This window comes from Micropterus salmoides, unplaced genomic scaffold, assembly GCF_014851395.1.
Source record: "Micropterus salmoides isolate LMB-PRFRI ecotype aquatic unplaced genomic scaffold, ASM1485139v1 Ms_hic_scaffold_16, whole genome shotgun sequence".
Lineage (NCBI taxonomy): Eukaryota > Metazoa > Chordata > Actinopteri > Centrarchiformes > Centrarchidae > Micropterus > Micropterus salmoides.
The window spans coordinates 32,716,827-32,728,739 of NW_024040707.1; the positions used below are offsets into that span (position 1 = coordinate 32,716,827).

Below are 11,913 nucleotides of genomic sequence, written 5' to 3' on the forward strand. Positions count from 1 at the left end.
AATGTTCTCATCATTTCAAATGAAATTTATTTTCGTTACAAAACCGACAACAGAAATCATAAATCGCCAGAGACATGCGTAAAAGCTCAACCACTTTTTAATAATTCAGAACAAACGGAAACCGCAGCGTCTGGCTGGATGGTCGGGGTCAGAACAGATTTCTTTCACATCCTTCAGAGAATTTTGGTGTTCTTTCTTTTTGAAAACTTCAGGATGCACCAGGATGAGACTTTTCTTTGAACCTTTGACATTTAAAATAAAGATTCCCTCTGTAAGACACTGCTTTGAGTTTCCCCCTCAGAACATCATTACTGTGTGAAGCCGTAGTGATCTGTGCTGTTGTGCCTGCTGGACAGTGACCCAGCAGAACCACCACACACTGGTCTGGACATTCACTCGTCACACTGGTATCGGGCTCATTTACTGAATGGGCCCCGGTCACAGCAGCAAACACTTGCACACCAGACTCCATTCATTTAAATGGAATTATTACAACTACTCAAAATAACTTTGGTGAACGTCTGTAAACGAGCGCTTTGGAACTGATTTCTATTTAAAACCTTGGTTTAACTGTATTTTATTCCTAGTTTTGTTTAGCTTGGCTTCTACCTGCTGGAGCTACCCTCCCTGACTAGCCAGAGGCAAAGGGTAAAGGATCATTTCACTTTATTATTTCTTTGTAATTTCAGCCACCACTTCTGTTGGTCACTTCTTAGATCTGTGAACGTCATTACAAGGAAAGTCTGAGGGGAATAAACATGAGCAGCCAGGAAACAAAGCAGCAGTTCATCCAGATGATCTAAATAATCGCTCACTGAACAGGTAAGTCACCTGTTGGTTTGTCTCCCACCTGTCCTGTCAGATTGAGGCATTCACAGATCTCAGTTATTATTACCGACAGGAATGATGGGGAAGACCCAAGCGGATCATTTGGCAATCTGATGCCAGCCTTTTTTCATGTACTGTTCTTGCTGTACTTCGTTTTTTTATGTGTTAATTCAATGAAACCTTCAGATCCAGGCCAACGTACGCAGCAACATGTGTCTGAATGCTCTTCTTTACCTCTAAATATGTACAAAAAATTCTGCTCCAATTAACACTCATCTGTTACATGTTTCATAAGAGGGACTTTGAGTAAACTTCATTTCTTTGAAAACACATTCAGATCTTTGCATCAGGAAAATAAATACAGAGGAAGCATTTGCAGGAATGACGTCTTGAAAATGCAAAATGTATCTGGTCAGTTTTCTTTCTCGCCATCTAACCATCAAGACACACTCATACCTGCCAATAGAACACACACACACACACACACACACACACAGTAAAAATACTATGATCAGGAACTCTTCCGTTGCATTTCAGAGTTGGTTTGCTGTCGATATAATTCACACTAATAGTACAGAGGTCACAGTAAATTTACAAAAACAGAATCAGCCTGAGGCAACTAAAAAAGCACTGTCCAGCATCTTTTCTCTGGCTCCGTCTCAGAAAGAGAAAAGAAAGAAAAAGACAAAGTCATTTTTCCTTACTTCTCAGGTTGATGTCTGAGGAGAAAAGCAAACATCCAGAGCTGTTCATCAGATCCTCAGTCTAAATGTTTCCCATTGTGGGCCCACCACCACCACAGGTCCTCCGGGGTCTGATGGGAAATGTCAGTAGTGTACACAGTGTTCTGTTTCCTCCTGAATACAGAAGGGACCCATTTGTCTGATCTTTGTTGCATTGGTTTGATGTTTTTATGGAGTAAGGCCATAATTCTGAAAATAAAAACACATTAGCGAATCTCTGTGGCAAGCTGTTGTCGGGTGTTTCAGGTGTGCCACGGCAGAGACAACGGGGCACCTCAAGCCCCCAAATACACTTTATTTGTCCCCAAGCTTAAGGACTGTGCCATGTTTTCAGACATTCACCAACAGATTACAATCTTTGTCCTATACTTCCACCTAAACTTCAAGGTACACTTTGTTTGTACACACAGTTGACCCATTTATTTAGATTTATGCAAAATAAAGCAGATGAGCCTTCTGATGCACCCCCGGCACCCTCAGTACCCTCTCAATCTCACTACCCTCAACCCTTCTTTACCCTCACACCCCCGGTGATGAGGGTTTAAATATCATGTCTCCCAGTCTTTGCTGTACCATGCTGATTTATGATAGGCTAACTGTGACTCCAGATTCATGTTACGAGCTTCTTTAAAGGAAACTTTAGGGTTTGTAAAAGATTTTGATGCCAGATATCTTGACCTAGTTTCAGTGTTTACCTCATTACCATAATCAAATGACGTTTTTTAAATTTCCTCACAAATCTCATGACTGATCACTTTTTTTTACTTAATCTCATTATTTTGGCCTAAAAAGAAAAAAGTTTGACATCATTTTCAAAAGTTGGTATTTTGATTTAGTACCTCCTAATTTTGATTTGAACAGTCCTGAAATGGCCTTCCGTTTGGGTAAAGCTGCACACGGTATTTAGTGTTCTGCTGCTGGAGAGACAGTGTGGCCTGAGCTTTGTTAATGTCACATCTCACTGGATGTCGGCTGTTTGAGCAAAAGTGGCGAGCCGGATACCGTCAGCAGTTACATACAGTTGTCCCTCTACAAACCCTTTCTTTAGCAGTAAAGTTGTTTCACAGATTTAACTTGCACACCAGACTCCATTCATTTAAATGGAATTATTACAACTACTCAAAATAACTTTGGTGAACGTCTGTAAACAAGCGTGTTGGAACTGATTTCTGTTTAAAACCTTGGTTTAACTGTATTTTATTCCTAGTTTTGTTTAGCTTGGCTGCTACCTGCTGGAGCTACCCTTCCTGACCAGCCAGAGGCAAAGGGTAAAGGATCATTTCACTTTATTATAACTTGGGTTTTATTTCTTTGTAAATTCAGCCACCACTTGTGTTTGACGTGATTTGTCCTCAGGAAAAACTAATGAGGTTTTAATCCCTAGGTTCAAAGCCTGAAACCAATTCCTCACTGTACGTTTTCTGCTGCACCACTGAGGCTACGTGCTTCAGGGTTTCGTCAGGGGCACAGATGGAAGTTTGGTTTTGTTTGCTGACTAACAGAATGAATAAATGTGTCCTGTGGAGACTTTGCCCCGTCTGTTGTGTTCTTCAGATACTTCAGATATTGTTTTACTTTGACATGTTAATCAGCAGTTTTCATAATAATAATAATCCAGATTTGATTCTCTCAGTTGTACAAAATGAACACTTCATACTTACTCTGAGTCGACTGAGATTTCAGACAGAATTAACTGAATCACATACGATGAGTCCAAGACAGAGGACACCATCAGTCTGTCTTTACAGTGGCCCTGCTGAAGTTTAAACTACTCAACAAACTGCTTTTACTATTCATGCTTCTGTTCTGGTGGTAATAAACTGGGCGCATGTTTTGTTGCACTCTGGGAATGTTTGAGGGCATTACATTGTGCACACATTTCAGACCTCAGACACTAAAGTACATTAATCGCACTAGGTAGTCGAGGAAAGGGATTTCTAACTCAGCATTTTACCCGAGTGATTGGAGATCTCTGCAACTGGACACTGTGTTGAGACCATTACAAGATGGCCTGCTTGCCGTTAACGGAGCGGATCTTTAAATTAAAAGCACACAGGTGTGTCAGCAGTAGAATTTCAGGACCGTCAATCTGAAACGCTGAGCAGAGCTGGAGATTGTTTCAGGATTCCTGTGGGACGAGACTCAGTTTCATTATTGATTGCAGGAGTGGGAGGGGACAGGAAGAAAAATCAACAGGAATCATCTGTTTTTTATATAGAAACATGCAGTTCTAGTATGAATACACGCTATTTTCTGACTTTTTCAGGAACAGGATGGGAGGGGAGTCATTGTTCTGGGATTGGGACGGGACAGGATTATTTTTGTGGGAGCGGGATGGGACGGGAGTGGAAATCCACTCTGGTGCGTAGCCCATGTTGTTGTCCTGTCCACTAATGTGTATGCTTCAGACACAATGTTCCTCATCCAGCGAGGAGCATTTCTATTTCATTTAGGTCAGATTAAACCATCTCACTGGCCCGAGTGTGATATTCACAAACCTTTGTTTCCTCTACAGACTTCAAGAAAACAGTTTTGATTCCTAAATCATTTCCAGAAGGTTTTATAATTTTAATCTATTCCGGACTTTGAAACTGGACAGTTGTTAAACTTTGAGATAACTGAACAAGGAGTCTTTGGATTGCGTAGAACTATATTTTTTAAATAAAGTACTAAAAATCAAAATGGGTTAACCCCCCCCAATAGTAAAATGTAGGTTTAAACAAGAAAAGTTGCTCTTTGTCCTCCTCAGGAATCTTTTTATCACCAAACCAACTCACACATCCTTTGTTTTAGACTTTTCTAATCGGCCACTCTGATGGTCTTTATGACGCAGCTTATGTAATTTGTTGCTGGCTTGGTTTCCACAACGACTGCATTACTACTTGCTATTAAAGTATTTTCCTCTTGTTAGTTAAGTCAAGGTCTGACTCCATGTATGCTGTTGTTTTGAGTGAAAACGGGTTGGTAGGTGGAAATACATGCTTACCATTCCAGTGTTTTTACCTTCACACTCACTAGTTTCCACCCGCTGCTACTAGCTAGTAGCTTGCATTGAATCAAATGCCACAATAACTCAAACACTCCTACAACAGATCTGTTGGCTGCCTCTTGGTTGTTCTCCACGTTCAGATCATCGTCTCTGTTTACATGACACAATAAGGCTCTCGTGGCAGATGAGGTTTAGTCCTGCAGCAGGCTGGTAGGTGGGAAAGGAGCCCTTTCTTCAAGTCTTTGTTAAGGAAGAAACAGACAATAGGGTTGACCCCGGCTTGGGCAAAGCTCATCCACACGGTGGTGGAGAGGTACCGGTGTGGTATTGTGCAAGCCTTGACAAACACCCTCCAATAGCAAGCCACTATGTAGGGAGACCAGAGCACCAGGAACAGCAGGGTGATCACGTAGAACATCCTGCCAAGCTGCTTCTCCGCTTTAAACTCCTCCATGCCCAACAGGCGCCGGTTCTGGTTGTGCAAGTTCTGCCGGATTCCCAGCAGAGTGGGCGGCATTGGGCCCCTGCCAAAGCCCGCAATCCAGTTTGCTGCCGCTTGGCCTGTAGCTCCCGGCCCGTGGAAGGTCCAGTTCTGACTGATGGCCGGCACCATCTGGACTGGCTTCATCTTGCGGTGCTTGTACTCAAACAGGAGTAGTTTCATGTAGACAACATGTGTGGCTAGAATGAGCACAGCTAGCATTAGCATGAAGCCCAGCGTATCGTTAGCCTTGAAGTAGCGATGCTCAAAGATGCACTGGTCCTCCTCACGGATGAATTTGTAGGTGCCCACGTCAAAAACCGGCGGGAAAGCCATTGCCACAGACAGTGTCCACACCATGCACACCACTGCCACACACGTCCAGAACGTCATGCGCTTTGAGTAAAAGCGGTGGTGTGCAATGGCCATGTAGCGTGTTACACTGATGCAGAACAGCATGAAGGCGGCGTGGAAGCAGAACAGCACCGCCATGAAGGCCACCACCTTGCAGCTCAGCACGCTGTAGGTCCAGGCGGAGCCGTTCTTTATGGACACCAGCACAAAAGGGAAGCAGATGGCTGAGCGAATGGTGTCTGCCAGGCACAGGTCCAGCAGGAAGTAGTAAGGTGCCTTGTGAAGGGCCCGGTCCCGCAGTACGAGCAGAGACACCACCAGGTTGCCCACCAGGCTGATGCAGATGATCAGCCCCAGCAGCACCAGTTTGATATATGTAGAGACAGCCGAGGAAGGGCTCTCTGCTATCAGTCCTTCTGCAGTAGCCACCACCGCTGCCACGGGCCCAGCAGGCCCTTCGATGCTCTCATTTCCATTCGCCATCCCGAATGCACCCCCACCCAAACCACCTTTTTTTCAGACAGCAAAGCCACCACTCCTCCGCCGCCTCCTCCGTCTGCTAGTAGTTCCTTCGTCCTCGTGGTTGCTTCCTTCTTTCTGCAGTTCACAAGGAACAGGACCACCCCAATCCACATCGCTCCATTTCGAGCTGAGTCCCTTTGGTGTAATGTGTCGTCTCACCTCCTGATACTCTCCGGGAGCCTGCAAACAACCACAGAAGACAAAGAAACATGAGGCTGGATGTGTCTCTGTTAAATGTGGACCGTCTCTCATCTGGGTAGAACAGAAACACACCAGATCAGATCAGCGGTAACAAGATAAAAGAAAAAACAAACTGATGCCAATCAAAGTGAAGACATTTCAACAATGGTGATAATAAAGAAAACCCCTGAAATCATGTTTGTTCTAAGCACAACCCATCAGTGACTCATCGCCACACAACCACTTGTACCAACTGGAACGACCGTGCCCACTTTCAGTTGTTCCGTAAACCTGATGAAGGTGAGGTTCAAGGTTCAAGGAGTCTTTATTATCCCTGGGGGCGGATTCGTTTTGCAGCAGCATCTAACACAAATAAGGTTATACAAAACAAGCCAAACTCAGTAAGAAACAAAAATAAATACATACTACACAGAAGTCCACATCTCACATTGAATTATTAAAAAAGCCTATAGCAGCAGGGACAAAAGAGTTTTTGTGTCTGTTTGTCCTGCATTTAGGCAGATTGAATCTGTGGCCACATGGCTACAAAATGAAGCAGCTGTTCAAGGGGTGACTTGGGTCAGCCAGGACTGATTGTGCTTTCTTGAGGGTCCTTGTCTCATATACAGAATTTAAGTCAGTCAGAGGGTTGTGGGAAATTTTGCCACACACCTTAACTATATATTGCAGCCTGTTTGTGTTTTTAAGAGTAAGGGAACCAAACCAGCTCCCAAGGGCAAAAGACAAAATAGTTTCAATAAAACAACAATAAAACATAAGCACATTAAAAGACATTAAAATTGCAAAGTTTACGATAAAAAAACATGCGTTGATGTGATTTTTTACAGACAGCGTCAACTTGTGGCTCAAATTTGAGTTTGTCATCGATTATAATACCAAGGTATTTGTATTGCTTCACCACTTCGATAGCTTGATCATTAATGAAGGTAGAAGAGAGGGTGGGGGGGTTCTTTCTAAAATCGATCAGCATTTCTTTAGTTTTTGCCATGTTAATGTTAATAAAAGATGACTTACACCACTCTGTAAAATCATTTAAAATAGCGCCATGCTTAGGGTCATTGTGCGTCAACAGCGACACTATTAGAGTCGTCAGCAAACTTAATGATATGACGCCTGGTGTGCTGGCTTTGGCATGCGTTTGTATATAAAATAAATAAAATCGCAGCGAGGACGCAGACCTGGGGGGAACCAGTGGAGGAAAAGTGGACATCGTATAAAATGCTATTCACTCTCACACGTTGAGACCGGTTAGTTAAAAAGCTCATCAACCAACAGATAAGACTAGGATCGACATTAAAAGTACTCTTTAAAATCCCTGCTAAAATATGTGGTTGGATGCAATTAAAAGCTGAAGAAAAGTCAATAAAAAGCAGCCGTACAAAGCTCTTTGCACTCTCAAGATGGGTATAGATCAAGATAAAAAGAGTACATGCTACATCTTCCATTCCCCGGTTTGGTCTGTAGGTGAATTGAAGCGGGTCTAGTAGATCCTGGACAGAGTTCAAAAGTTTGTCCTTCATGATCTTCTCTAACATCTTCATAGTGAGGGACGAGAGCGCCACAGGCCTAAAGTCATTAATAGACTCTGGAGCCTTATTATTAGGCACGGGAACAATAGTTGAGACTGTCCAAAGGCAAGGAACTGTGTGGAGATGTAAAGACATTTTGAAAATAAAACCAAAAATGTCTGCCAGCTATTCAGCACAGTTCTTTAATATACGGACTCCAATGCCATTGACTTTTCCTTATTTTAATAATAAATACTTCTGATTAACCCGTACCAATTTTAGGCTTAAATAAATAACTTCCAGTTAGTCCCACATCCAGGCTATGCCCTGTCTGTTCCGAGTACAGATCCAGATAGTGGTGTACTCGCTCCTCCCGACTTATTATATATTGCAGATAATTTCAACTAAAATATAGACACTTGTGGTAAACAAGAAAGAACTAGTGCTACTGGTGGGAAGACAGGCACTTAGGGTAGCACTTGTTCTTTCTTGTTTATAAATGTAAGCTGAAACAGTTTAGGAATTTAAATCCTCTAAAGTTGAAATGGAAAGTAGTTAATGTTGAATAATGCATTAATGTGTGTCAGATAGACTTGTTAAGAGTTAAGTTTTCTTGCATTGATAAAGTAAAATAATTAGTTGTTTTAACTCAGAGAATGAAGTTGAAACAAGTTATAAAAAGTTCAGTCAACTAAAAACAACAACGTTGAGACAACTAAAACACTGGAGTTAAATCAACTTTAATTTGTGAGTTGAAACAAAGGCGGTCTTTAAGTAGAGATAACCCACTTGCATCTCCAAGGTAAACTAACTTGAATGTCTTACAGACAGCAGAGATTTCTTTGCATGGTTTAACAACAAGGTGGAACTGTTCCTGAAAGTAACACGGGAGTACAAAGTGAAACAGAGTGAAAACGTTTCAGACTTCTCCGTTTTAGGTGTTTGGATTCACTGTTTTAGTCTGGATACTGAATGTCAACACATTCACTGCGGGGAACCCTCAGTATACGTCCATGTGGTGTGGGCTGAAATCAGAAGTGACCTGCGCTGCCACGTTTAAACTCAGCTTATTCCTCTTTATTAAAACCTTTTCTCTTATAAAACATTTGAAGCATTCCTTTCACCTTTGTATGGTGTACCTCTAGACATCTCCAGCTCAATGACACCTTCGATCAGACGATGAAGACTCTGTAATCCAGAGATGCTGTCAGGAATAACTGGATCATTTACTGCTAATATGTCAGACAAACATTAGCTGCAGTACGTCAGCATCATGTTAGCATGTTAGCATTTAGCTCAACTTGAAACCTTCCTGCCTGCAGAGAAAAGAGATAGAAGCAAAGATTTTCAGAATAAAAGCCTCTGATGAATAACTGAATTATGTGTGACTTTGAGATCAGCTGTTTGAGGACATTTCATTTGAAAAAGAAAATTTTATGTGGAAACATGTTGACCATCAGGATCGAAGAGTTAGACCAGTTAGGACTGAATCCACTGTTCCTGGGGTCATTTTGGGGAGCCGGGGACCTGAGAGGGGGGCTGGGAGTCTGAAAGGAGGGGCCTGGTGGAGCTGGCAGTTGGTTGGCGGCTGAGGGCAGAGTCACTGTCAGGAACTGGGTAGCAACAGCAGCCCGATCCCTCTGGCTCGGTGTCGGTGGGAGGAGGCGACAGATGCAGACTGAGCCGGTCTGACAGCGGCCCAGCATCAGGCCTCCTCACACAGGAGCCTTACAGGTCTGATGAGGACTGCAGTCCGGCATTAAATGCTTCTCACAGCCCATGTCCTCTCAGGCCATATTACACCACATGACATGAACCCCGTCCGTCCCAGAGCCGAGGCCCTGCAGGGTATCAATCATCACCACCCTGACCACTACATCACGCACCAGGACCCCCACACCTGACCCGCCTGCAGAGGCAGACAAAATCCGGTCCGGGCCTGCAGGAGGAGGCCCGTTAGACTCATGACATGCAGAGGCAGGCAGCGGGACATGTTGCAGATCCGGACCTGTAGGTAAAACAAAATGGTGCTGCTTACCTGCAGCGGGCTGCTGGTCCTCCTCACGGTCTGCTGCGGTCTACATGAAACACGGGTCCAGGTTCACCTGGCTCTGCCCCACAAAAACAACTGGTACAAAGAGAGACGGCGGCACCTGCCGCTGCCACGGACCGCTGCGGTCCGGGTCTTTGTGAAAGCCTGTTGCGGAATCCCTTTAAAAAACGCAGCTTTTAAAGAAGCGTTTCCTCTTTTTCCTCGTGCATGTCATGTCTCCGTGTATTCCACACAAGGTCCCGGTCCCGATGCTTCTTCACCATCCACAGGGTTTGCTGTGCATCGGCAGCTCCTCTCTCCAGGCCGGTAGGCTACTGGTCTACAGCATCATGAGCTCAACTGGCAGACCCCGGCAGACGCCCTGCGGACCCTGTCGATCCGCCGCCGCACTTCCGCTCGCTTTGTTCCAGGCATGTCGGTGAAATCCTTCAGCAGCTCCAGCTCACATAAACCTGCTCTCCTCCGAGGCCCCGGGGATCCGAGCCGGCGGGTTCGGGCTTCGGGACAACAGCAAGACCGGTCCTCATTCTGTCCGCGACAGGGCTTAGCTCAGACAGGCGGGTCTGCGGGATTAGACTGCAGCTGCAGAGTCCTCCATGAGCGGAGTCTGGCAGGTGGAGCCGGAGCGGGGGGGCTGGTGTCGGGCAGGTTTCATCCAGGAGTCCGAACAGACGAGGCTGCTGCTGATTTAATCCCGTCTGAGTGGACAGGGGCGACCCCAGCCTCTCTGCGGCCCCTCCCCCTCCCACAGAGCCCCCATGCATGCTCTGTCTTTATATAGTTAGGAAATAGCCTATTTCTATTAAAAATCTACTGACTTGGTTTACATCCTGTTTGTTTTTCAAATTCTACAAAATAAAAAGAAACATTCTGATGATAAATGAGGAAGCACTGTGCTGCCCCATGTGGTGCTGTCAGGGTCAGAGCATTGGAGAGAGAGAACCAGGTGGACGTAACACCAGGCCTAATGTGGTGTATTAATATACTGTTATCAAACTCTCCCCAGCCTCCTCTCACATTTCTTTACCTCAGAAATACTTTATTTATGATCAGATGATTGTTTGGCTGCACACAGTGTGTCTGAGAGGAAGAACCAGGTGAGGACGTGGACAGGTAGTCCAGGTCTCATCAGGGCCCCAAAAGCTGCACAGCTCCACACAGAACATCCAGATTAGAAGCTGGTTTTACTGTTAATTACCCAATGTTAGCACGCTAACCTGCTAACTGTGATGGTGAACATGGTAAATATGATGTGTGGTGACCACATCCGTAAATACTCAAACACAGACATGAGAATGATATTGATCTTCTTATCTCACAAAACAGTTGCTGTCTTTAAATCACGTGTCTTAGTTTCCATTAGATCATGTCCTAAAGCCTCTGATGTCTCATGTAAAGTACTTTGAATCTGACAGACGGACTCTGTCTTTTTCTAACAAAGGTGCACCGGATGCACAAACTCAGGTTGCTGTTATGTGAAGAGTTGAAATGCCAATTCTGATTGGCTCTCTGCGTCCTCATTAAAAGTTAGATCAATGTCAATTAATTGTTGCTGAAAGAGTTCTTCATTTAAACTTAATCCAACGTCTTCACTACACAGTCCCACCAGCATGTGAGACTGCTACTGAGGAGGAGGAGGAGGCCATGTTGATCCTGCTTATCTGGTAATAGCAACCCTGCAGGGTTCAGGAGTGAGCTAGCAGAGGTCACTGCAGGGGGCAGAGCTGCACAGCGAGACCAGGATCGCTGACCTCCTGAAGTTCCTGCAGCTTTATTATCAGCTGCTGGACGCACGGCGCACGAAACGCAGTGTGGAGGACACCTGAACAATACCAAGAGGTCAGAGGACAGTCACACCTGTATCACCACCAGTGTTAGGCAGTAGGCTATTACTTTTCCCAGTAACTAGTAGTGTAACTAATTTTCTAACACGGTAATATTATTACTAGTTACTAAGGCAAGTAACGCTGCGTTACTCGTTACTGAACGCACCATCCTTGACGTAAATCCACGACTGTGCGGCAGCTCAGCGGCACAAGTAGCTGCTGCCATTATTGTGTCACAGTCTAAGATGCAAAGAACATTGTCGTCTATTGTAAACTCTGAGCGACCAGCAAGAAGTTTTCAACCGCAAACATTTCTACATCTGATTTATTGGAGCATCTGCTGAAGCAGCACAGCGACGTGAAACTTCCAGAAAGAAACTCCGGCAGCTGCTGCCACTGACACTGGAC

General features: G+C 44.5%; 1 protein-coding gene across 1 annotated transcript; it reads right to left on the reverse strand.

Moving 5' to 3' along the window:
- Positions 1-12: 12 nt before the first annotated feature.
- On the reverse strand, positions 13-10,800 carry LOC119904977 (probable G-protein coupled receptor 173). The gene is made up of 2 exons (XM_038721626.1): positions 9,665-10,800; positions 13-6,097 (listed from the first exon to the last, which is right to left on the reverse strand). Exon 2 carries the CDS (start codon positions 5,876-5,878, stop codon positions 4,715-4,717), a length of 1,164 nt encoding a protein of 387 aa, XP_038577554.1. The 5' UTR covers positions 5,879-6,097; positions 9,665-10,800; the 3' UTR covers positions 13-4,714.
- Between the last annotated feature and the right edge of the window lie 1,113 nt (positions 10,801-11,913).